The sequence below is a fragment of the Vidua chalybeata genome, chromosome 2 (assembly GCF_026979565.1).
Source record: "Vidua chalybeata isolate OUT-0048 chromosome 2, bVidCha1 merged haplotype, whole genome shotgun sequence".
NCBI classification, from domain to species: Eukaryota; Metazoa; Chordata; class Aves; order Passeriformes; family Viduidae; genus Vidua; species Vidua chalybeata.
The window spans coordinates 72578886-72605614 of NC_071531.1; the positions used below are offsets into that span (position 1 = coordinate 72578886).

General features: G+C 51.7%; 1 protein-coding gene across 4 annotated transcripts; it reads right to left on the reverse strand.

Annotated features, from left to right (window-relative positions):
• Positions 1 to 9523: 9523 nt before the first annotated feature.
• On the reverse strand, positions 9524 to 19974 carry IFFO1 (intermediate filament family orphan 1). Of its 4 annotated transcripts, none has more exons than XM_053935923.1 (9): positions 19268 to 19974; positions 14270 to 14330; positions 14093 to 14188; positions 13713 to 13853; positions 12626 to 12786; positions 12026 to 12146; positions 11230 to 11322; positions 10910 to 11040; positions 9524 to 10292 (listed from the first exon to the last, which is right to left on the reverse strand). In XM_053935923.1, the coding sequence occupies exons 1-9, from the start codon at positions 19948 to 19950 to the stop codon at positions 10190 to 10192; spliced, it is 1590 nt and encodes a 529-aa protein (XP_053791898.1). In that variant the 5' UTR covers positions 19951 to 19974; the 3' UTR covers positions 9524 to 10189. The 4 variants fall into 4 exon arrangements, with proteins under 4 accessions (XP_053791898.1, XP_053791897.1, XP_053791896.1 ...); XM_053935922.1 differs by having other exon boundaries at positions 11230 to 11319; positions 12038 to 12146; positions 12626 to 12810; XM_053935921.1 differs by having other exon boundaries at positions 12038 to 12146; positions 12626 to 12810.
• Positions 19975 to 26729: the final 6755 nt, after the last annotated feature.

Consider the following 26729-nt stretch of genomic DNA (forward strand, 5'->3'; position numbering starts at 1 on the left):
AGCCAGGAATCACAGCATTTAAAACATGGTTGGTCTTGTATGGAAACAGGGAGAGTGAGTGTGGCAAACTAGTCATGCAGCTTTTGGACTGCCTGGAGGGCTTGGTTTCCTCTCTCTAATATAACCTCCCTAAAATGCACAACTCTTCTAAATCCTTATTTTGCATCCAGACACTGTGCCTACAGATGGCACCATAGCAAGGCCCCTCTGGACAGACGGAAACTAGCTCAGTGGCCAGCCTGTCTGAGAACTGCAACCCTGACCTAAAAAAATCCATGTAATTTTTTTTTTCATCAGTTTGCAAAATTGACATATATGACTGTGGATGGTATTGAAATAAAGATGGGAGATCTGTTGTGGCAGCTGCTTCTGTCTCTGGAGAGTAGTTTTCCCCCAAGTAGGGGAGCTCTAGGTTTGTTGACAGTGTTATGGAAAGCAGATAGAAATGCTTGATCAGGCAAGGCAAGTGCTCAGGCACACATAAAGAGGCTCTCATTTACAAGGTAGTGAAAAGCAATTGTGACACTTTGCTAGGACAAACCAACTCCAAAAGCAGCAGCCACAAGCCAGAATCCATCCTGGTTTGTGAGCACCTTGCAAGGGGAAGGTACAGAAAGACACGGACACTGGCTAAGGGGTTGACTCTGCCTTCCTTGGCTGGCCAGGCACCAGGGCTCACTGTGCAGAGCCATTGTAGGAGAGGGATGCACCTGGGAAAGTTCTCTGGCTGACCCAAGAGACAGCTTCTCTCATGGGCAGCCAACCATTTCTAGGGGTGGTAAGCTCTACGTTTTATTCTCCTTTTTTTAGGACAGCTAAGGGTAATTAGCAGTGGTGTTACAGAAAAATTTAGTTTTACGGTAACTTTGAACATTTAGAGCAATTATTTTATACTTCTTTGGCATTTGCACAGACTACTACATATGTATTGCTTCCCCAAGAAAGGTCCTCAGACCACCTTCATGTTGAGATGTCAGCATGAAACTTCAGCATTAAAGAAGATGCCACGTAGTGAAAACCAGCTTGAGCAGATGTGGAAAATAATTAAGTTCACTTGAAAAGTCACTCCAAAACATAACAAAATGGTAACCTTGTAAGCACAGTGAAAAACAATTAAAACATCCTGTATCTACTTCCGAAGTAAATCAATGTTTAAGCAAAGCAATTGGCAAGACCAGGGCAAGGAAGAGGAGATACAGGTCTCTGAAAGACTTATGACATAGTTACAAAAGACAAACATCTTAAAGGATGGTGTTTCAACCTCCTTCATAACTGATGCCATTCACAAAAAATGCAGGTTCATTACTTAGGGTATGCAAATACCCCTGCAGGCTCCAGCAGTGCTCACATTTCATCAAAACCAAGCTGCCTACCTTTGGGCAATCACAATGTGTACATGCTGCAAAAACAAGTAATTTGTTACTTACTCTTCTGAGCTGAATGTAATCTCTTATTCTAGGACAGCTGACTTACCTCCGTATATTACCTTACTACAGAAATATCATCTTCTTGAGGAAGTTAATTAAGTGTTCCCTAGAAGGAACAGCAGTGCTGGGTTCTACTTCACAGTGTAAGATTTGAAAAGGCAGCTGTCAAAAAGCAGAAGCTGTAGTCGAATGAAAACAAAAGAAAACCCCATAAATACTAGTAAATGAGCATTAGTAAGGTAAAGGGAAAAAAAAAAAAAAAGGAGATTATGTGACAAATAGAAAAGGAAGGCTGAAAACCTCTTTCAAATGCATCTTGGAGATAAGAAAGCTGCCAAAAAGCCGTAAGATGGCGTGGGAGTGATTAGGGAAGCTTAAGTCCATGAATGAAAAGTAAACTTGATGTTTTGCCGTCAGAGGAGCTTTGAGGTGTTGCCAGACAGGAGATATTACTCAGGAGCAATGAGATGAAGGCACCACTGAAAACTGAAGCATCAGGACTTGAGAACATGTCTGTGACTTGAAGGGCAGCAAAACCCCATGGGAGATTCAGGTGGTCTCCAGCATGAAATGGATGAACAGGTAGGTAACTGTGCTGCAAGTAATTCACCACTCACCTCAACCCCCCCATGATGAAAAGCAGTGGAATTTTGGAAAAACAGGCTGGCAAAATATTTCACAGAACTGCCTGAGGAGAGGGAAGACCACTCTCTCCAGGTTGAAAACTTGCAGCAAGACTGGTTGCAGCTGAGGCATGTGAGTGGCCAGCATCTGAGGCCATCTGCCTCACCAATAAACACTTTCAGAAAAAAATGGAGCATGGGGTGCCAAGGTGTTGTTGGTTATGCAAAATGACCCAAAACATTCGGCCCTGAATGAGCCTGTGGAAAGGTGAAGAAGGATCTTGTGACCAACTGATTGGGTTATTAAAATGCTGGATGAAATTCAAGGTTGCTAAATGAGAAATACAACATGCAGGCCCCAAAGCCCTCTTTTGACATTGCCCAAACCTCCAACAAACAAGTGAGCAACTTCTGTTGACCTTGGTCCGAGTCCTGTGACAGAAGGGGAAAATAAAAAAGGTGGTTTGTAATTCCTGCAATCTCCATTTTTTAGTTGCCAAGTTGGATACTGGTTTAGGTGCTGGATACCAAGTACCAAATCTCACATGGCCTCCAGCTCCCCAATCTCCTCAGAATCCTCGTATGCCTTTAGCAGCCTGATTAAACTGCCATCTAGACCAACATCATGAAGTGACTTCAGGCACTGTGCAAAAATGCTCACTTGTCTTTCTTTTTAGGAGCAAAGTAACTAAACTTTTCACTTTCAAAACATTTTCTTTTCAGTCTGGAATCATGGTTAGGAGTCTTTGATCCATCTATTCCAATTTCTGATGCAAAGCAGAACAAAGGACACCAATGTCACATGTGGATGAAAGATGTTTAAAGACATCTTCAGTGTCTGGCTGACAACTTGCACATGAGCCCTGCTCCCTAGGTCTTTCCAACCCTGCTGTTCTCCCAGACAAGGTCAGTCACTATTTATTGCTCTTGGATGTATCTATGCATGGCTATATATGTCTGGCAACAGAACCTCTCTTTTCACCCTATTCAGAAATATTCTGTAATGCCTCTTGGCACTTTTGGCCGAGATATTTAGCCCTTTTGAGAGTTTGTATAATTTCTACGTATCAAAAATGGTACCAGTTTTGTCTGTCAATTCCCTGTCCTTCTATAAATATTACTTAAACTGCAGATTTTTTCCATTCCTTCATGATTTCTTGCCTCCTCCCCCCACCACTGGTTTCTCATTGGCTTTTGTCCATGCCCTGTCAGACTAAGCACTGACGTAATTTGCTTGCCCATCCACCCAGGCTTTTCTTTAAATGTTTTCCCTGATGCTTTTAAAAACTGACCTCGGCAAACCATGGATTTCAGCAGCCAGTGCTTTTTTCTCAGCGTGGTTACTGCGCTTTGCAAAACACCGTTTGCAGGAAGGCAGCGACAGCGCCATGCTTTACTTTCAGCATTGCTCACTCCAACTCCCCAGGCACCCTCAGGTTTTGTGTGGGGGCTTGTTCCTCCCTACAGCACCCCATGCACCCAGATATGAGTGTGCTCCAGGTCATCCATGCCTGGAACTGCAACAGTGCTCAGCTGGAGCTATTGTTAACTGCCTGGAAAGTGCTTCATCATTCCCTTCTGAGCACATTCTGCATTTTCCATACACAGAGCAGACTTATCTGGTGAGTACTTCTCTTTTTTTGCCTTGCTTTGATTATTTTCCCAATTTCAGCCAATAAAAAGAAAATATTACTGTTATGATTGTTTTTTCTTTAACTATAACTAGAACAGCATGTTAGTTCCTTAAACATTCAAGTATTGTTATTTTTCTCTGAGGTGATATGAGCAGCTCAAGACCTCTTTTCAGACAGCTGAATTATTCTGTTGTCCCTCTATTCCTTTTCTCCTAACCACAGTTGCTGTAGTTGTTACAAGGATTATTTTTTGTTAATGTAGGTCAAGCTTTATTATTATTTCTATTATTTATTCTTATTTCCAAGTACTTTTGTCACATGGCCACTTACTCAAGGAAGTTCACTCACTGAAAGTTATCTTATGTTACTAAATCACAGCCTTTTGAAAAACTGGAAAAATACCACTCTTTCCATGATCTGCAAGTTCACTCATTTCACTCTAAGGAAAGTTACAGAACAACACCCAGTTCTCAGCTGTGGCATTTTGTTCTGGCTGATGTCTCAGTTTATTACTCTTGATCAAGGTTGATCCCTTGTCCTTAGGCAACCATCAATCTGAAACCAATCTTCATCTGTCATAAGGACATCTAAAATCATTGCCTTACTTGGGCATTCCATCACTTGTAAATTGATGAGAAACTCCCCCTGGCACACCATATTCTTTGGTATCCCAAGCCAAAGTCTCCGACTGACAACACAATTTTCCTTGTCAAGCAAAGCAGGGAGGTACTTACAAAATAAATCAACATGTTTTTTGGGGGGATTCAGGAGTATTTATAGAAGACCCTTGAATGCCTTGATGAAATTGTGCGTCAGAGCACGTTTGGCTATCAGTTCTAGAGTGAATATGACTTTTAACATCACTTGTAAAGCAAATTCACAATGGCTCTTGCCTATTCCTTTATCCAACAGGTTAGACTGATCTAGCAGTTGTACCATATGGCTGTGACCCTTAAAAATATCAGTTAACTACATTTCTTCCTACCCTGATGATTTCTATTTCTTCTTGCACTTAGCCCAGGTGCAGTCTGCTCTCAAAGCTGGAAATGCTGCCTCTTTCCATCATGTTGTGACATTTGTCCAGCTTGATCATGATGGCTTTACCATCACTCCTAGCATTAATCACCATGTGCAGTGGCTTGCCAGATGTTTTCAGGAGCCTGTCCCATGCATCATCCACATGCATTTCCAATGAGACAGTACCTCCACCGTTCTGCATTAATTCCAACTTCTCCTCTTGAAAGGAGGTTTCTTCCCTGCAGCCAGAGTACTTGACCTACTTGGTCATCACCTCTGAGGTCTGGGGCACCCTATGTCACAGGTACCTGAGACATAGCAACAATAAACATATAAAGAGTATGGCCAAAGGTAAAAGGGTTGGGAAAGTCAAGCTTCCAGATCAAACGGAGAAACAAGAACGACTTTCTATGCAGCTTTGTCCTCTCTTAACTCTTGACTAAGAAACATGATAAATAAAATAATAACACAGGTTAGCTGGAATCCAAAGGTGTTCTGGTGAAGGCTGTCAGCATTGCATTTAGGTCCATCCAAGGAATCCTGATATGGGGAAAGCTAACTCACACCACCGCAAGTCATGCGGGATGAGTGACAAAGCGCCTCCAGCAGAAGAGTGCTGGGTGGAAAATACAGGACCTTGACTGACTCGACAGACAAGTCAGACTCTTCCAGTGATACAATCTAAAAGAGATGGGATCCAGGAATGAGTGAAGGGAGGGTGCAGGTTCACTTAACACAAGGAAAAAGATGTAGGCTACTTAGTGGTTAGGTTTCCTGAATCCTCTGAAGCAAGTAAAGCACCATCCCACCCATCATGTGGTCAGGTGCAAGGAAAGTGATGCTCCCCACCCTCTCTGTGGGAACATCTGCTAGTATTCATCAAGCAGTTCAGTGGGCCTGGTCCAAATCCCAGAATGGGTAGGGTTGGAAGGGACTACACCACTAGACTAATCTGGTCTCAACCCCTCTCCTCAAGCAGGGTCATCACAGACCATATGGGACAGGATTGCCTCTAGACGGTTCTGGAGTATCTGCAGTGAGGGACACTCCACAACCCCTCTGGGTAATCTGCTCCAGTGCTCAGACACGTGCACAGTAAAGAAGTTCTTCCTTTGTTCAGGCAGAACCTCCTGTGTTCCAGTTTCTGCCGGTTGTCTCATGTCTTCTTGGCACCACCACCTGGCTCCTTCCTCTGACATCCAGCATGCAGATACTTATAGACATTGATGAGGTCCCCTCTCAGACATCTCTTATCAAGGCTAAACAGGCCCAGCTCCCTCAGCCTTTCCTCATGAGGCACCTCCTCACCTAATGATCTTCATTGCCCTTTGTTAGACCTGCTCCAGGAGATCCACGTCTCTTGTGGATGGAGGAGCCCAGAACTGGACACAGCACTGCAGATTTGCCTCACCACGGCTGAGTGGAGTCTCACCTCCCTCGTCCTGCTGGCAATGCTCTTCCTAATGCATCCCAGGACACCACTGGCTTCTTTGCCCCCAAGACACACTGCTGGCTCATGGAAAGCTTCTTGCTCACATCCCCAGGTCCTTCTCTGAAGAGCTGCTTCCCAGCAGGTTAGCCCCCAGCCTGTGCTGGGACATGGGTTATTTTTCCACACGTGTAGGGCTCTGCATTTGCCTTTGCTGAATTTCAGAAGGTTCCTCTCTGCGCATCCCTCCAACCTGTCCCTCTGAAGGGCTGCACAACACTCTGGGGTATTGGCCACTCCTCCCGGCTTGGTGTCATCAATGAACAGGGTGAGACAGCGTCTACCCTTCATTCAAGTCATTGATGAGTAAGTTAAACAAGGATGGGCGTGGTACTGAACCCTGTGGGACACCACATGTAACAGGCCTTCAGCTAGATCCTGTGCCACTGATTATGACCCTCTGGAATCAGCTGTTCAGCCAGTTCTCAATCCACCTTACTGTCCACTCATCCAGTCCACACTTCCTAAGTTTGTCTACGAGGATCTTGTGAGAGACAGTACTGAAAGTCTTGCTGAAGTCGAGGCAGACAATATCCCCTGCTCTGCCCTCATCCATCCTCATCCAGGTAGTTGTCTCATGGTAGAAGGCAATCATGTTGGTCAAGCATAATTTGCCTTTAGTGAATTCAAGCCAAGTCTCCTGCTCACCTTCTTCCACAGGCTTAGAGATAACCTCCAGAATGAGGTGCTCCATCACCTTGCTGGCATTGAGGTGAGGCTGACTGGCTGACTGGTTTCCTGGGTCCTCCTTCTTGGCCTCTTTGAAGAATGGGGTGACATTTGCTTTCTTCCAGGCCTCAGGCCCCTCTTCTGATGTCAGACCTTTCAAAGATGACCACTATGGTGTTCACCAGCTCCTCAGCATTGTGGATGCTTCCCTACAAGGGCCATGGATTTGTGGATATCCCATTTCCCTAGGTGATCTCTAACCCAATTCTCCCTGCCCAAGGGAGAATCTTCTTTCCAACTTTCCTGAGAGGTAAGAAGCTGATGAACCAGTCTGCCTAAATATTCAGTGGGAATACCTTCTTGCAAGTCCAGAGATATGATCCTAAAAGGATGGTCTTGGACAAATGTTGAAGAGGTCAGCACTCGGCAGCCACAGTCCTGAGCTGAATGCTGGCAGAGGGACTGCCCAGATGCATCCTGCCATGGAACCCCATTCAGTCTGTGCTCAGACTGTTCTTGGGCATAAAACATTCACATTAATGCACCAACACTGAGCTAGACAGGACTTGATATTGCTTCCTGAGCAGGCACTGCCAAGAGGTGTCCTGGAAAAGAGGTGACATTAGGGACTCAAGAAGCAACACAGCACTGCGTAGTTCCTAGACATCACAGTTCCCAGCAGGGTGCATGGTGGAGAAAAGCAGGTTCCACACTCCCCAAATAATGAAAAGGAGTCCACAGAGAAGAACTCAAGAGATGGAGAGACCATATCTCATTTCAGCATCAAAGATGTGGAGTCACCACTGCTGGACAGGTAGGTGGCCCAGCTAACACCAGGGGCCTTGGGCTGCACTTCCCACACTGAGGAATTGCTGAAGCAAAGGATCCATGCCCCATATCCTGCCGGAGAGATCTTGGAGGCTGTCAGACTGGTGGGGGAATAGAGCCTCTCGCTGGTGATACAATTCACCATGGAACAGCATCTTGCACACATGGGTGGCAGAGATTTTCAGTTTCACTGCAAATGGGCAGGCAGTGTGGGACCAGGGTCACCACGTGTCCTGGGACACGGGTGTCTAGCACCTGCTGCTCCTCTGGGCAATGACTGCTCAAGGCAGAGATGTCAGTCCTTCTGTGCTTCATTCCTGAAATCTCTCAGGGTGCGTACTCTGCAGTCTTGTGCGTTCCTTAAGCAGTACCAAGGCAAAGGTATGCATGTCTGGATTATGCACGGGGGAAGGCAGAAGTTGTCAGCCACTCACAGAACTCTCCACAGGAGAGAAAGGATGGAAAACAGTGCAAAGATGCCTACAGGAAAGGGGATTTGCATGAAACTAAAGAGGCTCCAGACAGAATAGGAAGTGACTCCTAATCTACTGTGTGTGTGAGACATCATCACTTGAAAGTAGAAAACTGAAATAGTAAAATATTTCCTCTGGCTTTAGCTCTTTTAGGTAGAAAAATAAAGAGGGAAGAGGGAAAGAAATGGAAACAGTTGAACAAGGTGGCACAGAGGTGAGGGCCATGGCAGGCACTGGGGCACGCACCTCCCATCTACCCACACACCCACAGGCAGCCAGGGCTTCCGCTGCTTCCCAGCACCCTGCTGCTCCCATGAAACACTTTCCCAACTTCCTGCAAGAAGTGAAGACGGCAGTCAGGAGCTGCAGCAGACCACAGGCTGAGGAACTGCCATTCCCCAGCACCAGCAGTGCTCCACCTGCGCCCTGATTTCCTGTTTCCTGCTCAATTCTTCTGCCGTTTGCAGGGACTCACCTCCCTGCCTGCTCTAACCAGCTCAGTCCCTGCTGAAATGCCAATACATGCCTTAACACATTGTGCAGGCACGGGCAGAGCACCTCACCCTGCCCAAATACGGACACTGTGGTGCAGTGCATGGATGCCACAGCGCTCCCACCTCAAGCACCCAGCAGCATCAGCCACCCAGGCCACATCTACACATCTACTCTTGTGCATCCCTTAGCCCCCATTTTATCTTCCATACCTAATCTTAGCGATGATCCAAAAACTCTACTGCCATGTACTTTCTCTTCCCTTCAGTACCTTTAGTGGGAAGCATTTTTTCTCCGGAGCTTCACCTGCCTTGGCTGTGCAGCCTGTGTCCACTTCTCAGTGATCACACTGCCTCTCTGGAGGCTGCTCACTCCCTCCTGACACCCTGCCAGGCCCCAGCCTCCCATCGCCATCACCAGAGGAGCAGGTGCTGCAGCCAGCCAGGAAAATGCCACAGGAGATGGTGGGACAGGGGATCCCCCACTGCAGTTACACTGAGGTGGGATATGGGACTGAGGGCAGGCAGGAAGGTGCTCTGGGATGCCCTGCTGTGGCAGAAGAGGCCAGGAAACAGGAAGAGGTTCACAAGCCAGGATCAGTTCCATTTTCAATCCTTCAGCCTCTGCATTGATGATGCTCCAGGTTAAAAACAAGGCAGCCCATGCAGCACCAATGCCTGTTGAGAGCCAGTGGCTCTAAGCACAGGGATCTCACCACTGTCCCATCTGCCAGTCCCACCTGGCACGCCCAAGGGATGGGACTCCCATGGGGAAGACCCACTGATGTGGGCTTGGGGTCTGATGGATGACAGCCCTGCCTCAAGCCACGCGTCACCCGCGGCAGCACAGGGAGAGCCCACACCCAGCGAAGCTGTAGAAAAGGAAATTGTCCCATTTAATGACCTCGCCCCCGTAACACAGACGTGAGCGCATCGCCGACGGGCGGCAAAGCAAAGTGCACAGTGAGCGGGACTCAGCCCCCGCCCTGGAGAAGGCGTGGGAGGGCTCGGGATGCCCGGCACGGCGTGGGGACCAGTCAGGTGCCCGGCCAGCAGCGAGGACAGGGAGAGCCCCGGGCTCGGTCCAGTTGGCACCAGTGTCAGGTCCAGTTTGCAGGGAGGTACGGCTCTCGTTCGGCTCTGTAGCGCAGGGAGGGCAGGGGCAGGTCAAGTGTACCAGGACAGAGGCCAGAGGAGGTGGGTCTGGGGGCGCCTGGGAACAGGTCCTGCAGAACGCCACCATGGCAGGTTTGGAGCCTCCCTGCCCAAACCACGGTTTAACCAAAGCAGGGAAAGGGAATAGAGAAGGGGCTGAAGGCAGAGCAGCCCGGGCAAGGGCCCTCAGGTCTATCTAGCTATTCCCATTTGCAAGGTATCCGGTGAAGGGGTGTGTGGGATCTGCCAAGCACCCCAAAACGGGAGTGAGCCTGGGCGACAGACGTTTACCAGCAGTTCCACGTCCCTGACAGTCTCTCCCAGGTGTGACTCAGGCAACCCCGTGCCAGGAAGGGGGTCCGAGGGAGCCGGGCCTCCCCTCATTATCTGATGGAAGCATCGCTGGGGGGATCACGGTCAGATTCCTCGCTCTCCTCATTCGGGGCTGACTCGCTGTTGGAGGTTGGGGTGAAGGCAGGAGACTTTCTGCAGAGAACAGTAAAGGACAGCAGTCATAGCATCACCCAGGGGGAGGGAAAGGACCCAGTTTGGTGTGGGCAGGGGTCACCAGAGCAAGAAGGAGAGAAGCTGAAGTGCCCCTTTGGGCATGTGTGTGTCTGCAGGAATCCCTGGGTGCTGGGGGGTGTTCCAGAGGATACCATTCCATTCCAGAGCATGCAGCAGAGCTGGGGGAGATGCTGGAGGGGCCTGGCCAGAGCAGAACCTTGACAAGGTATGTAAGGCTAGGGGTCTGTGGAAGTCACCACAGAGGTCCCCAGTCTGGAGCCACTCTGGCTCCAAAGGCCTTTGGGAACTTACACGATGTCCCTGCACAATGGCAGCTCCTCTCTCTCGGAGGAGGAGCTCTGCCTTCATGTGTCAAAAGTGACTCCTGTGTGTCAAAAAGGTCAAAATTGACCTTCTGCAGAGGCAGCACCATTACCTGTGTGGAGGCCAGCCAGGAGTTCAACAGCCTCTGGGTACTGGCCTCCCTCCATATGAGGGCAGGGCAGGAGTTCTACCATGTCCTTCAGCTCCCTCTCACCACCACCCTGGCTTCAGACCCAGGACATGGGTGTCCTGGCTATCCTGCTGAAGCTCACCTGTCTCCAGACTGGGTGATGAGCCGCCGGCAAGTCTCCATCTGCACATCCAAACCCCGCTTCATGCTGCACATTTCCATGTACTCGTGGAGGTGCCGGTTCATGTCATTTTTGGCTGTAGCCAGTTCCAGCTGCTCAAGGGAAACAGTGCAAAGATGATCCCAGGGCATGTGGTGCAGGGCAGTGGGCATGGCCAGACCAAGGGCTGTCACCCCCATTACCAGTGACTGCTCCAGCATTGTGTCTCCCTCCCCCAGGGACTCACTCCCCCATATCAGACCCTTCTGTGCCATGGCTCCCCCATTTCTTCCTTCTCCCACCTCTATTTGGTCGATGGTTTCCTGGTACTCCTTCTCACGGCTCTTGAACAGCGACTCTGTGTCCTTGATCACCTTCTCCAGGCTGTCATCCTGCTGTTGAGGAGAGCAGACAGCAGGTTTAGAGGCAGGGAAGTGTTCAACATGAGGAACCAAAGGCAAGAGAGATACAAATCAGAGAAAGAACTGGCAGCACTGGGAAAAGGGGAAGAAATATATACAGTGTAGTACAAATAAGACAGGAGTCAGTCCTGTCAACATGGACTTGAGAGACTCAGGACTCGCCACACTGGGCAGTGACCACATCAGCCTGAACAAGTTCAGCATTGCACTGAAGATTTGGAGAGCATAGACCATTCCTGAGCATGACACATCCCCAGGGGACTGCCAAGAGCCAAAGATTTGGAATGACAAGGGCTTTGGCCAGAAAACAAGGTCCCCCTTCAGGCAGTTTTGCTGCACAGTGGGTAGGTGGGCTGGAGAACATGAGCAAGGATCACCAGAAACCAGTCCAGCCAGAGGAAGTGTTCTGTTCTGGATGGGCTGTGGCTCTCCCCACTTGTGTGCACCCTGCCCTCAGCACGCCCCTCAGGCTACAGGTCCCTGGCCTGTCTCTAAAAAGGAGACTTCGACAGGGATGCTGTAATGTATTCATGCAGAAAAGGCAGGAAAGCATCTTGTACCAGCCTGCAAAGGGAAAGGGGCTGAAATCTGGTCTTTGAGACAGCATCTTCCCAGGCTCAGGCAGGATCGAGCGTCCCAACCCAACAAGACCTCAGGGCCCTGACACCACCGTTACCTCCCCTTGCACCTCTGCGGCTGCAATGGCATATCCGGAGAAGTCCTCCCAGAGGAGCAGCGTTTCTTCTGTCTCCTCCCACGTGAGGCTGTCACAGTCATCCTCAAAGTCATATTCCCTCCTGGGCACAAGGAAACAGCACGTCAGCACCCAGCAGGAGAGCACAGCAGGAAGGGGGCTGTGTCGGTGCCAAAGCCTTGCACCCACTCACGGGCAGGGCTGCAGCTCTTGGGAGCCTGGTTAGGGTGAACTCAGGTGTGCCCAAACCCAACAGCTGATGGGGAAGGGGCTGGCTTTATGGTCAGGAGCCCCAGCAAATCCAGGTGCGGTTCCCAAAAGACAGGAAGGAGGGCAAGAGGAGGGGAGCTGGACCAGCTCCCACTCTCAGCACAGGTGGGCTCAGGTCACCCATGGGGTCATTCCCACTGTGCCACAGAGCACAGGGTGACCATTCTCCACAGCAGCATCTCTCATCTCACCCTCACCTGGGAAGGGAAGCCACAGACCACCCTCGCCCTCCCCATCCCAGGACCAGCAGGGAGTCTGGTGCTGGAGCCTGGCTCGACACCATGGGCAGAGGTGTACAGCAGCCGCACTCACAGCTGGTTTAGCATCCTCTGCATTTCCTCATTGATACTCATGGCCGTGGTCTCGTCCTCCTCCTCCTCATCAGGTTTCCGGGAGGCATCGCTCTCTGACAGCGAGGTGTCCTCGTCGCTGACCTGCTTGCGCTCCCGCTTCCGCCCCACTGAGGCTGGGACCTTAACGGGAGACAAGTGCAGAGACTACAGAAACGAGGCCGGGTCCGAGGTCAGGAGCAGGTAGTTGAGAGGAGATGGAGGGGAAAGGAATGGTGGAGGGACAGAAAGGCAGGGAGAGAGAGAAAGACAGAAAGAAAGGAAGGAAGAAGAGAGAGAGAGAGAGAGAGAGAGAGATGGGCTCATTATGATCAGGTTAAAGATGGATGCAATGGATAAAACATGGTTTTAGCATTTTCTAAAATTAAAACTAAGCAACTAAAGATGGAATCTATGAATTTGATGAGAAAAAAAACAATGTGGTTTTACTGTAGAAAAACTCAAATCACCCACCACCCCAGTCCAGAGACAGGGAAACACAGTGACAGAAACAGGAAAAAAGAGACAGTCTGAAAAAGGTGAAATATGTCAATATTTATAGGCCGACCTTTTTTAAAGAAAGTTTAAAATTTTTAAAATTTCTCAACTGAATGGAACTAACCAGTTGCTTCTGTAGGGACAAAGAGCGAGACAGAAAGGCAGCAACATCCAGAAAGAGAAAAGAGACAGAGACAGAGAAGAGAGACAGAGAGAAGATGACGGAGAGGGGAAGGGAAAGGAGAGAGATGGAGTTAGAGACAGACACTCAAGCAACTTGTCTCCCTCCTGCAGCTGCTCCCCTAGCACTGTGGGGTCCCCAGGCCCAACACAACAGGTAAGCAAGAGGTTGAGGGGACTCTTGATGTCCAAAGCAACATCTGAAGCTTTCTACCTCCACTCTGTGCCCTTTTGCCTGGTCCTCCCAAGAAAGACAGAAAGCAAGGAGCAAGGGCAAGGGTGACCAAGCGTCTCCCCTGGCAGGGGGCTGGTGTTGTCTCTTCTACCTCCTTTGGGATCTCTCCTCCCCAGAGCTGGTGGCTGAGTCTGGAGCAGCAGCAGGTGCTTCTCACCTGAAACATCTTGATCATGTCCTCGCAGTTCCGCTGCTGTGCCACATCACACAGCTTGGCAGTGATGTCGATGCGACGGCAGATGTCCATGTCCACCTTCATGGCCTTCTCCTGGATCTTGGTGTCCAGCTCTGTGATGTTCTGAACCCACGGCACCACAGGAAGGGAACAGAGGAGGAATGTTACACAAGACAGATGGCATTTGATGCCCCCACGTTCCTCCTCATGCAGGACCGCTCCCACATCCCTGCTTTGCTCACTGCGCCCCAGACCAACCCTCCCAGTTGCTGGATGGGCCCCACCAAGGAACTCCTTTTCTACACAGGCATGCCACGTGGGTAGGACACTGCTGTGGGGTTGGAGAGGGATTAGAGACTCACATTGCTCATCAGTCCCTTGAAGACAACAAGCTCTGCCTTGAGCTGCTCCACCTTCATGGCCAGCTCCTCCTGGCAAGCTTCGGCCTCCTGGGCTTCCTGCGCCAGGGAGAGAGATGCGCAAATCAGCACCAGTGTGGGGCAGCTGGGGTGTAGAAAAGGGGGAACAGCAAGGCTCACCTCCTGCAGCTCAGTCACCCGGTCCTGAAGCTGGACACGCACCGTGTACTCCTCTTCCCATCTAGGGAGACAAACGCTGGTCAGATCCCATCGGCCTCGCCTCGCTGGCTGCCAAAGGGAGAGGACGGAGCGGCAGCTGCTCACCCCAAAGCTATCCGAGAAGGGGGGGATGACAGCACTGGGGCAGGAAGGAGAACGTGCCCAGGAATGCATGGCCTCTTGTTTTCAGGGATGGCAGCTGCCAAGCCCATCTGCCCCCCTGGCCACAAACGCTGCCCCACCACAGCCGTCCGCCCTGCGATGGGGGGAGCTGGGGACACCGACCGCAGGCTCTGCGCGGCAGCCTGGCCGCACGCCCTGCCGCAGCGGGGCTGGCCCACGGCCTGTCCCAGCCCACCGGCCTCTCCATCTGCCCCAGATGAGCCCCACAGCCCTGGGTCACAGCAGCTCCAACCCTCAACAACAGGTGTGCAGATGTATTGCAGAGTTACCCCCATCTGCATAATTTTTGTGACCACGTTTGTGTGTCTGCGGCGTTGCAGTTCAGGCTGTCCAGAGCACAAACCCTGATCTTGACACCAAACCACCTCACGGTGTGAGTGACCACGATGTGCATGAAGGGCTGCTCTTCTGCCTGTCCCAGTGCAGAGGGCTGCCCTGGGCCAGGCCTCGCTGCCTGGGCAGGGGCACAAGACCCCTTGGCTCTACTGCTCTGTAACAGCTTGGATTAAAGAACACTGTGTCATCCCACAAGGAAGCAGGATGGATTGTGCCACTTTATGCAGGCTGTCCGGTGGGTATTGGGCTCTGCAGCTTTGCAAAAAGAAGAGCTGCAAGGCACCCAGCCTTGCTGTGCAAAGACACCTCCCCTAGCAATTATTATATTTCACTGCATGAGATCAACCTCTTGGGTCTCGCTGCAGTGTTGGCCCAGCCCACGGTCTGTTGGGAGGCCATCAAGTCCTACAGCTCTTGGCTAAATGACGATCCCATAGAGCAAGGGGGTTGGCATGTGCTGCGGTACAGCATGGGGCAAGGCTGCTGCATTCTTACCCAGCTCCTGGCTCTTTTGGGAGAGCCAGATTTTTCTGAGAAAGCGAGATCACTCTGGGATAGCAACCAGAGCTGGGCTCTTCCTGGTTCTGTGAGGTCTGGTTTCTATTTAATGCCTGCAAGCACCAACACAGACACTGCGACTCTGCACAAGGATGTGAAAAATCTCTCCTCTCACTTACCCACACCAAGTTTGAACAATAAATCCTAAGGTCTAGGAGGCCAGAAAGCATATGAAAAGCCCTCACATTTGTTATCTAGGGGTATCTGGACAATCTGACGACGTGGGAGAGCCCTGGCTTGTGAATTTCTAAGCTCTTAAAGCTAGCAATGCTGCTCCTTACTCAAACAAGGACAAAAGTGTGCACTCCTCGTGTTGGTGTTGGACCCATACCACAGCTTCAGAAGGGGAATCAAAGAGTGTTCCCATCCCTTTGGGGAAAGAGAGATGAAGGGAAAAGAAAGGAGAAAGTTAAAAGGTAGAATTGCCCTTATATGGGAACTGCTCAAACAAAGCCTCCCTCCCCAGGGACAAAAACGCCTTCCACCATAATAAAAAAATTTCAGCATCTTTCTTGGTGTGGCACTGCCTCTTTTTTGGTCCCCGCCTCCCTCTGGGTCTCTATATAGCCCAGACTCACTGGGGGCATAAAACATAGCTGCAAATCCTGCTAAGAGTTAATTTCACACCAATGCTGTGGAAGACGAGAGCAGGTCACATACACACCGGCTTAAAAGGCAGGAGAAAAGAGCGATTCACCCCACCAGGGACAAATCCATGCACCCATCCATTAGAAACCTCTCTCCCTCATCTCCTGCCTGGCTCCTTCTCCCCTGCTCCTTCCTGCAATGCACCACTCCTAATAATAACCTGCCTGCAGCACTGCGCCCGCCGCCAGGTCGCTGCCAGCTGGAAGCAAGGCTGCCCCACACAACCCCAGGGCCAGTGGTGCATCAGGGGGAGAGGGGAGGTCCTTCCTGCACTGCTGCAAAGCAACAATCTGCCCAAAGGCAGACAGCGAGGGCAGGAGGGTCCTGGCTGCACGCAGACCTGACCATCTCCTTGCCAGCTAGGGGACAGCTGTCCCAAAGCCAGGGATGTGGAAAGGTGCAGTGCTGTCCCTGCCAGGTGTGTCCCTTCAACAAGTTCACTTAGAAAAATCAACAATTTCCCCATCTTTAAAAATCCTGCTCACTGCAACAGGCACTTACCCCATCCTGTAGGGTCAGTGCACACTGGGGCTTGGGGCTGCTCGGGGGCCTGAGGCTCCACTTATGCCCCCTCTTGCCACATCTGAACTATGCTGGAGCTCACCTCAGTGGGGATGGCCCTGCAGCTTGGCACAGCTCCTCAGAAGGCAATTACAACAACAAAAGACTTCTTGAAGCATTTTAATAAACAAGAGGACTTACAAGAATGATGGAGAGACTTTGTACCAGACCTTTTGCCTGCAGTGATAAGAGGTGAAGGTTTTAAACTGAAAGAAGGCAGGTTTAGATTAGACATAAGGAACAATTTTTTATGATGGTGGTGAGACACTGGAGCAGGTTGCCCAGAGAAGTTGTGGATGGCCTATCACTGGAAATGTTCAAGGTCAGCACTTTGAGCAACCTGACCTAGTGAAGCCTCACAGCAGGGAGACAGGATTGCATAACCCCTAAAGGTCTTCTCCAACCCAAACCATTCTGTGACTCTAACACACTGTGTTGTAGCACTACTCACTCCACATCTCCAGTGTGTCCTGGCAACATCCAGGATAAGAACTACTTGTGAATACAAGTACTAGGTGTAGCAGACAGCACAAACCTGATGAGACTCCTAGATCCCTAGCATTTAGCAGGTCTGTGTGATATTCACAGGCACCCTTTGCCCCTATCCAGGCCACCTAATCTCAGTCTGCTCCTCCCAAGCGCAGCTCCTGTGAGCTCTCCTTTTAAGCGCTCTCCTGCTGCTGCAATTATTCTCATCCTTCCCTACAGCCCCCAGAGCCTTCCTGGATCCCTGGCTTGAATTTCAGGCCCTGTGTATCCAGAGAGAAGTTCCTGCTGCACTGCTCCAAGTGCTGTGGGGCGCACAGCAGCAACGCTGTCCTGATAAAAGCACAAGCTCCAGCACCCAAGCCATGGGTAAGAGAACTGGGAAGTCCTGTGTTAATATGGCCTCTTACATCTGTCTCCAGGCAGGTGGCAAAGGCATGACACCAGCTGCACTTGTCCCCATGGCAGATCACAGCCCACCGTGGCAGGGAACTCTCAGCTCCCAAGGGATGTTGGTGTCAGCCCCCAGCATGGAAAAGAGTGTGGAAATTGAATCCTTCTGTCCCATTCCCCTGTTTGGGACCTGGCTGTACCCGTCAGAAAGTTCCCAGTGCTGGATAGGGTCTGGGGGTGGGGTCTGCTTTCCCCCAGCTCCTGGTAACACACTCCAAAAATAGATCCCCACCAATAACGTTGGCTCATAGCAGCTTGTGGTGCCCCACCATCTCACCCTCAGCAGTCCCTCTGTCAACGCCTCTGCAGCCTTCCCTGAAGCTCACTTGCCAGAGCAGGACAACCCTGAAAAGCTCTCCATTGTCCCAAAGTTTCAGCAGCACCAACAAACCCAACTTGGTCCTCTTTGGCTGACCCACTTTGAGGCTCAAGCTTTTCTGGCCAAAAAACTGGATCCAACTTCCCACTTTTGGATGTGAAAATGCAGTGCAAGGAGTGCTGCTCCCCTCTAGAGAAGGAGCCTGACCACTGGCTTAATAATAAAAGGCCTTAGGTACATGCAGCAGTTGGTGGGAAAGAAGAGATGCCAACTCTAACTTTCCATCTGCCTTGCTCAGTGCCTCCAGAGCATCTGGCAGGCAAATTTGCTCAGCCTAAGCCTTAAAAAGCCAAAAGCATAAGGTGTCATCTTGGACCCCAGCCTCGATCTTGGCACTGGAGCCTGTGGCCGTGCAGAACCGGTGGGTGGCACAGCCCCCGTGGGGAATTGGGTGTGGAATCACAAACTATCTAACTGCATCCAAAGCAGTTGTACCAGACCTTTTGCCTGCAGTGACAAGAGGTGAAGTCATAACGGGACTTCTGAAAAAACCCCAAAGCACTCGCTCGGGTGGGTGTCAGTCGCCAGTGACGCTCTCGCCCGGCCCCAAGCTCTGGCCCCGCGACGCCAGCCCAGCCTGATCTCATCCTACGTGTGGATCCCGGGGCAGCCTCGGAAACTGGCCTGACACAAAAGCACCGCTGGCAAGAGGTGAGAGCGGCGGCCACCCTGCACTGGAAAGAAGAACCGGCCAAGAGATTAGCTTTGCATTCTGCTTCACCCTTCTCCAAGGCACATGCCAAGCCACAGCTATTTTGGGTCGGGAGGAAAGCCCCCGAGGAGTGGGGCGTCCTGCCTCAGCTCTCTGCTGCTGAGGGGCCAGCTGGAGAGCACTGGCGAGGAAAAGGGCCTAGGAGAGGCCAGCCACCCTGCTGAGGGGCTTCTCAACACCTTCTGACACATCCAGAGAACTCTTTCTCTCCCAGCAGCCTTCTCCTATCCAAACCCGCTCACTGCTGCATGTCCACCTTCCTCACCTACTTTCAGCATTTCCTACTGAGCATTTCCAGATCCCCTTGGTTTTAAAACACAGCTCCTGGAGTTATTCCTTCCCTGCCTGGAAAAGCATTTCTAGTTCCTCATGCCAGATTGGTAAGATGGAAAAAGGCTCAACGAACATCCCGGGAGGGTTCGCACACCAGGCGGCAAGGGAGGAGAACCAGGCACAAACAAATGCTTTCAGGAGTCCACATTTTTCCTCACGCTGCCTGTGTTCCCGAGAAGTCTGGCCAGGACTGTCGCCTTCCCTCCCTGCTTCCCCCTCCCATCGCCCACCGGACAGAGCCCTGCAGGCGATAGTTTCGGTCCCCCGGGGAATGCCGCTGGTGCCCCTCGCTCCCGCCGCCCCTTCTCACCTACGCTTGTACTCGTCGCGCTCCCTCTTCACCTTGGCCAGCACGTTGTAGAGGGCTCGGATCTCGGGGGTGATGGTGTCGATCTGCACACCCACCCCGTCGGGGTGGACCCAGGAGACGCCCGGTCCCTGCACCAGGGTGGTCTCGGGCCCCGGGCCGAGCCGCCGGGCTTGCGAGAAGGACCAGATGGTGCCGGGCATGAAGCGGGAGCCGGCGGAGAAGGCGGAGGGCTGGCCGGGACCACCGGGGCGGGAGCCGGGGGACCCCAGCGCCCGGGCCGAGCCCAGCCCCAGCCCCGGCCCCAGCCCGAGCCCCAGGGTGCGGATGGGACCCACGAAGCCGGTCTGCACCGCCTGGTCCCGGCGCGGGGGTCCGCGGCCGCGGCCGCCCGCCCCCTCCTCCAGCGCCTGCTGCAGCTGCTTCTCCAGCTGCCGGTTGCGCCGCTCGAGCTCGTGGACCTTGGCCAGGAAGCAGCGGAACCGCAGGTTCAGCGTCTTGAGGACGCTGATGTTGGAGCCCAGGTCGTTGCGGAGGGCCATGGCGGCGGGCGGCGCGGGGAAGGGGCCGGCGGGCGGCTCCCCGGCCAGGGGCTCGGCGGCGGGCGGCGGCGGCAGCTCGGGGCCCGCCAGCCCCTGCTGCTCCTGCGGCAGGAGGAAGAGGTTGGGGCCGAAGAGCGGGTTCATGGCGGCGGCGGGACGGGGCGGGGAGCGCCGGGCGGGGGGATGCGCCCGGCCGGCCCCGGCGGCGGGGGCGCGGCTTCCGCTGCGGCGGGGATGCGGCGGCGGGCGCCGAGAGCCGCCCCCGCTCCCGCCCGCTCCCCGCCGCCGGCCCCGGGCGGAGCGAGCAGAAGAGGGAGCACGGCAGAACCTCCCTTTTCTCTGCCGGCCCCCGACTCTCCCCGCGCCGAGGGGCGGCTCGGTCTCCCCGGAGGGTTTCGGGGCGCCCCGGGGCGAAGGGACGCGGCCCGGTCCAGCAGGATTCCCCGGGAGGGAAGTCCCTCTCCGGCACCGCTAGCTGAAGCCCCGCCTGTTTCTGATTTCCGTAACTAGCCCAGCCGCAACACAGTGTGCTTCTGCCTCCTTTTTAATATTTTATTCCTTTTTTTGGCATAGAATTTAGTGCTTTCCCAGAGCTACCCCCCTTAAAGAGGGCATAACTTCTCCTCTGCACCCCAAACCCTCTCGTTATCATCTCTCGAGCCCCCCAAGACAGCCCTGCCCCTGCTGTGCCAGCAGCCCGCCTACGGGGAGCTGCCGCTGGACAATGGCGAGCCAGCGGGCAGAGGAGGAGGCTGTGTGCAGGCAGCCTCTCAGATATCATGCTTGGCTTGCAACTGGCTTCCTCCTTCCTTGTTCACAAAGCAGCCTCGGGTCTTGTTTCATGTCCCTTATTTCAGCCTACTTTAGGTCATTCCCTCTTACCCCCGACCCCAGGTGAATTTTGCAGAAAGCGCTGGCGTCACCCTTCACCCCATTATCCGGTGGGAGGAGACCGCGCACAAATCGATCACTACATAAATATTTTATGGATGTGGACGCCTGTGGTCCCTTGCTGTCTGTGCTCCTGGCCCGTTCCCCCAGGACTTGAGGAGCTGAGCCGAGTGTGGCACTTGCGCAAAGTGGCTTCTGATGTCTCAGATGAGCCACCAGCAAGGGGTGAGCGAGCAGTGGGCTGGAATTCAAAGAGATGCCCAGCACCACACTACACTGAGCTCTGTGGAAGGAGCTGGGCATGCTCCAGTGGGGCAGTGTGCTACAGCCCTTCCCTTGGGATCCAATGCATGGCTCAATCCACACTTCCTGGCTCCACTGAGGATGGCCAGCTTTGTGAGTCTTGACTGAGTCTGCCTATTGCATGTTCCCTGCTGCTTCTCCTCCAAGGCTACAGGTCTCCTCCATCCCTCCATTATTCTTCTGCCATCCTGACCTGGGAGCAGTCCAAATCAAATTTGTTTCCCTCTCCTGCCTTGCTGTGTCCAGCATCAGTTATATCCTGTGGCCTGCCTATCTCCCCTGTCCTGCCCATGACTCAAGGCTCCCCACAGCATTTATAATACTTCCTCTCCCACCAGTAACCATCTGCATCCTCCCTGGCACACCCATGTCCACTGGAACTCAACTGGATTTCAGTCCCTCCGAGATGGGCTTAGGTTGGGGAAGAAGTGAGCTTTCCTCTCTGTCACCTCCTTTTTAATGCTTCTCCTCTTCTCAGGCAGATGTTCCTTTACTCTGCCTCTGACTAGGGAGGCTGAGCAGTGGCAAGCAGTGCTTTTGTCCAGGGAGAGGAGAGCAGGAAGGCTTTCCTCATGCACATGCAGAAGAGATCTCCATGCTCCAAAAGCCAGTGCTGCAACTGCAGCTGGTAGGGATCAACGTGCCAGGCAGCAATGCTACCAAATAAACACCCAGGGAAAAGAGAAGGACAGATGGACAAGAGGGATCCCAGTCAAGAAGCCTGTTTCGAAGCAGCAGTGACAGTTCCAGCTCTGAAACCTCCCAGCATGTGACCTTCAGCCACCGCTGACTCCCTCCTTCCTTCTGCCACGTCCTGTCACCCGCCCCCCACGCTGCCAGCCTGCCTGCGTCCCTGGCAGCCCGTGCTTTCTGCCAGCATCCTTCCCCCTCACACACTCCTGTTTCACCCCTCTACACCCTTGCACCTGGGCGAGCAAGGTCAGAGCGGGGGCATCTGCTGCTGCATGTAGCCAGTGAGGAGCACAGGCAAGAGCAATGCCACAAAGTGTGCAGCAAGTGCTTTCTCAAGCTCTGCTTGGCCTGCTCCTGTCCGGCTGGGGAAACCCAGCCAGTGGAGCTGATTAATGAAATGCCAGTGGAGGAAGGCATTGCCATCCATCAGGAAAAGCTTTTTTTTACCAGCAGGCCAGCACAGCACTGGAGCAGGTGGTGGGATCTCTGTCTGTGGTGGTTCTTGGGGCTCAGCTGTGCAAATCCAGTGATGTGACCTAGTGCCAGGACAGCCCTGCTTACAGCAGGAACTGGGCTACAGACCTCTGGCACCTCTTCCCACCAACACTCCTGCTGCCTCCTGGACAGGAGGCAGTGTGGACCCTCCTTTTTTTCTTTAATTTCCCTTGCTTAGGATACTTGCTGGGGTAAAGTATTCCTACTGATGCACAGTGGGGCAAAGGGCCAACTTGTTCTACTTATTCCTGCAGAAGCCCAGGAACTAGAGACAATCCTGCTACCCAGGGGACCACAGCACTTCTCCTCCGGGCCTCAATCTCACTGCAGCACAACAGCTCCTTCTCTTCATCTTCCTCTCTTGGTTCACCTGGCACTTCTCCAGACCCTCCCACTGCTCCTGCTTCCAGTTTATCAGCTCAGGGTCAACAGTAGCACTGCTGTGCTGCAGCTGCTGACATGCAGAGCTGCTCATTAAAGCTCTTAAAATCATTCCTGTAGCCAGTGTGAAAAAAGACACTTACTTGCAAACATGGTGGTATTTATCTTCCACAGATTTTAAGGCCAAGAAAGAAGCACTGCATTTTCTACCCTGTGCAAAACCAGACAGTGCAAATTCCTGTAGTTCAGATCAGGTACTCGTGTGGGACTCTGTCTCTAATTGCTGACAGCACAGTAAAAGAGATTAAGTCTCTACCACTATCCTCCATGGGCAAATCAAGGTAGGTTCCCCAGGTGGCCACCTTCTATTAAAATCACCTGTCTCCTTTGAATTTGCCCAGCTGTAACATCCATTACCGGGCTGAGATTCTCCTCGTCTCCCAGATCTCAGAAGCTCTTGGTAGCTAACACATTCTCCTTGCAAAGGTACTTCATAGGTGAAACCTGTCCCAAATCAGCTCCACAGCTTTCACAGAGGCTCTTTTTGTAAGGCATAGGTCTGCCTGGTGTGTCTGTACCCCATCTCCCTGCTCCCTTTTCCCTCTGAGTACCTCAATGGTACCTTCTCCCTTGCACAACACTGCTGAAGTATTTCTGTGTAAACTCTCAAGTCTTCCAACTTCCAAGATTCTTCACTAAAATTGACCCATAAAATTGCTTCTACCCACAACCAGAGGGAGGTGTTGCAATGCACACACAACTTTTGGGCCTAGCAAAGTCATCAGGCCAGTCAGCTGCCTGGATTTGGGTGCAAATGTGGAGAAATTGGTGGAGAGGAGCAATTGCCAGCAGCAGGTGGGTGATGGCCAAACTTAACACATAGAAATGTTCCTGTCTAACAGCAAAGGAGGGAATGGATTTTCTTCTAAAAATACACAAACATCACTTCGGGGTGGGGGGGGGGGAGTTTTGGAGCCAGGTCTTCATGAGAAGGCAGTTCTAGGCAGTACTAGAGCCCAGGACCCAACTGACTTTACCTTCTCAGCAATTTCCCCCTGACTCCATCAGGCAGGTGGGACTTGCAGACATCGTCCTCAGGAACTCCACATCCTCCCTAGCAGGGATGGACAGCCTGGGGGAGCAAGACCCACTGATAGGACTTTGGCCATTTGTGGATTCAGCTCCTACAAAAGTGTCTGTATCTCTGGGTGTTATGTGCAATGCAGTGTGTGCACAAAGATCCAGATTTCATACCCAAGTCCCTGAAATGTGCAGTGCAGGATTTCAGCCCCTTCCTCAGGACACAGCCAGACACGAGGCAATGCAGCCAGAGGCAGCACGCCTGGCCCGGAGCAGACATTACAGCACATGACATCACTGGAGTCAGTGACTGACCCCCGTTGCTACTGGAGTCTCTTCTCTTTCCATTACACACTCTTGTCCCCAGAAGTCTTCATTTTCCTTCCTGCACCACCCCAAGGGTGCAGCAGTGCAGGGCCTGCCTCTCCCTCCTGGCGTGCAGAGGGGAGCTGCTGGAGCCTGCAAGGCAGGAGCTGCCAGCTGGCTGTCTTCATTGTGCCCTGATAAGGCTTCTCCAACAGACTCCCAGTTTGGGGAGAAGGACTGCACGCAGCACAGTGGAACAGATATCACGACTTCTCTCAACAAGCTTTTCATCTGTGACAGCATTTTTACCCCTCAGATCTGCTTTCAATCCTTGCTCTGCCTCCGTTCTTGCTTTGCTCTGTCTCAGCTCTCGCAAGCCTCGTTATCAGCAGCTTTCAGATATTAAAACACATTAAAGGAAGGTACTGAAAGATGATCCAGCAGTCACATTCTCCAGAAATCTCAGCTTTCAGGTAACAAAAGATTCCCAGAGTAAGGAGGCAGCTGCAAGCACAAGCCTAATATGACCACAGCCTTGTACCAGAATGCAGAGGAAACCACCAAGCTTTGTCCCCAGCTGCTGCATCCCCAGTACTGCCTCTGAAGCTCAATGGTGGCATTTCAATGTCACACTCATTATGTGTCACACTCATTATCTCTCTGAGCAGTGATAACTGCAACAGCTGAAATCAAGAACAAGAGATCAAACCACCAAAGAGAGATGAAAATTTATTCCATCTCTTCCCAGCTATAACAAAAGGTTTGCAGGCATGCCAAGTGATTGGAACAATGCTCAGCAAGAGAGAAGTTTTCTTGACACAGTTAAAGCAGTGGCTATTCCTGCATTTCAGGGCTGAAATTCCAACATAATTTGGACATTGCTGGAAGCCAGACTGTTACCTTGGGATCCCAGCCAGGAAAACTCTATCCCTGCTGATGGGGTTATCAAGATAAACTGGTTCTCAAACTGAGGCTGCACACTCACATGGTTGCCTCAGCAGGCAGCAGCAACAACACAGGACAGATCAGCATCGCTCCCGAAAGGACAGGCTCCAAAAAGACAGGCCCAGGCTTAAAGAGGCTCTTGCTGCTTTTCTCACCAAAACTTAGGGTGCGTTTGTCCTTTCTGAACATTTCCCAGTTTTACAGTCTTTATGCAGATGGGGGATACTAGAAATGCAGTATTGAAGCAGTAATTCCTTCCCTTGAGTGCTATTGCACCTAGCATTTATTTAATTATTCTGAAAGATGCTGAAAATCATCCCTTGGGTCCTCTGTATCCAACAATCCAGACACAAGCCCAAAGTGAGACAGTTGCATTCGGAGGCTCCTCCCTGACCTAATTCACATGGGGAAGCATGGGGAAAAAGTTAATTTTCAGCTATGAGGATATTTGTTTAGTGGTTATTCAACACAAAATGATAAAGTCAGTTCCCCCCTCCACTCCAAACAGGATTATAGTAAATAAAACACAGATAGATAAGCCCTAAAAAGCAGAAGATAACAAGGTCTGTAACAAAGAGTAGGACTCCTGAGACACTGAGAGACTGAACCATTACAGGAATCACTCAAGTGCAACCTTGAAGGGCTTCAGCCAGAAACTTCACAACAGATAAAAAAGCAGCATTATCATGGGCTTCGTGGGAAAGAGCAGATCTGTGATGGGATGTTTGAGGGAAACTGCAGGAGTGTGTAAAGTTTATCGTGCAATGTTTCAAGGAAGATTATGGGAGCAAAATTTACTATGGGATGTTGAGGGGAAGGATCGAAGGAGGAGAAAGGGAGGCATCAAGCTAAATCAAGGAGAATTGAGCATGGGAAATGGAGAGAGGAATAAGTAGGAGCCAATCAGATGGAGATTGGCTGCTGGTCGGTGTGGCTGAGCCCTGCTCCCAGTTACCACCATCTGTCCTGGCCTGGCACTAAGCTAATCCCAGCTGTTTTCCCTGCAGGCATGCATGCTGCTGGTTGGTGTGGCTAACTGCAAGCTGGGCTAGCCTGCAAGCAGGAAAGGGGGCCTGAGAACCAGGCAGCAGACAGATCACAAGCCGGAGGACCAGCTGCCAGTGACCCACCAAAGTGTGGGCAGACAATCCACCAGCATAGCCCAGGTTTGATGGGCCAGGGAGCAATAACAGGATTAGGCCTTTTTTGTTGCTCATGTTTTTTAAGTGCTGTTTTGTGTTTACCTGGGCACCCATCACAGCAGGTTCCTTCAGTTTCTGCTGATCACTCTGTGCCTGGTGACATCGATAGAGTGGAAAGCTGCAGCCTCACATGTAGCAGACCAGGACATTTAAATAGAAACAGCCCAGACCACTGCTCACTGTGTCTTAAGGAGAAGCAGCTGCATCTGGGTGAACATAAAGGCAAAAAGAACTTCACTGCACAGCTCCACAAACCAAAAGCAAATTCCTGCTCAAGTCTGGGAGGCCAAATACTGAGACACTGCTAAAGACTAGAAAAATGGTGAAATGGGGACAGTCACAAGAGTGAACTAAGTGACAACGGGGAACTAGGGAACCTCTGGGCTAGAGCCTTGGCCAGACAAAGCAGTCAGCTGACAGCTCCACACAATACAGCCTTCATGCAGGCAGCAAGGATTTCAGCTCCCACTGCTTGTTCACAAACATCCCCGTTATAGGGAATAAGGACAGACACCAGAAATGCCAGAGCATTACCTGGGAGTAAGAGGGGTTTCTGCTGCAAAGGAATAAGGGGACACAGCAGAATTCTGTATTTTGTGTTCTAAGGAAAAAGAACAAGACTTGAGC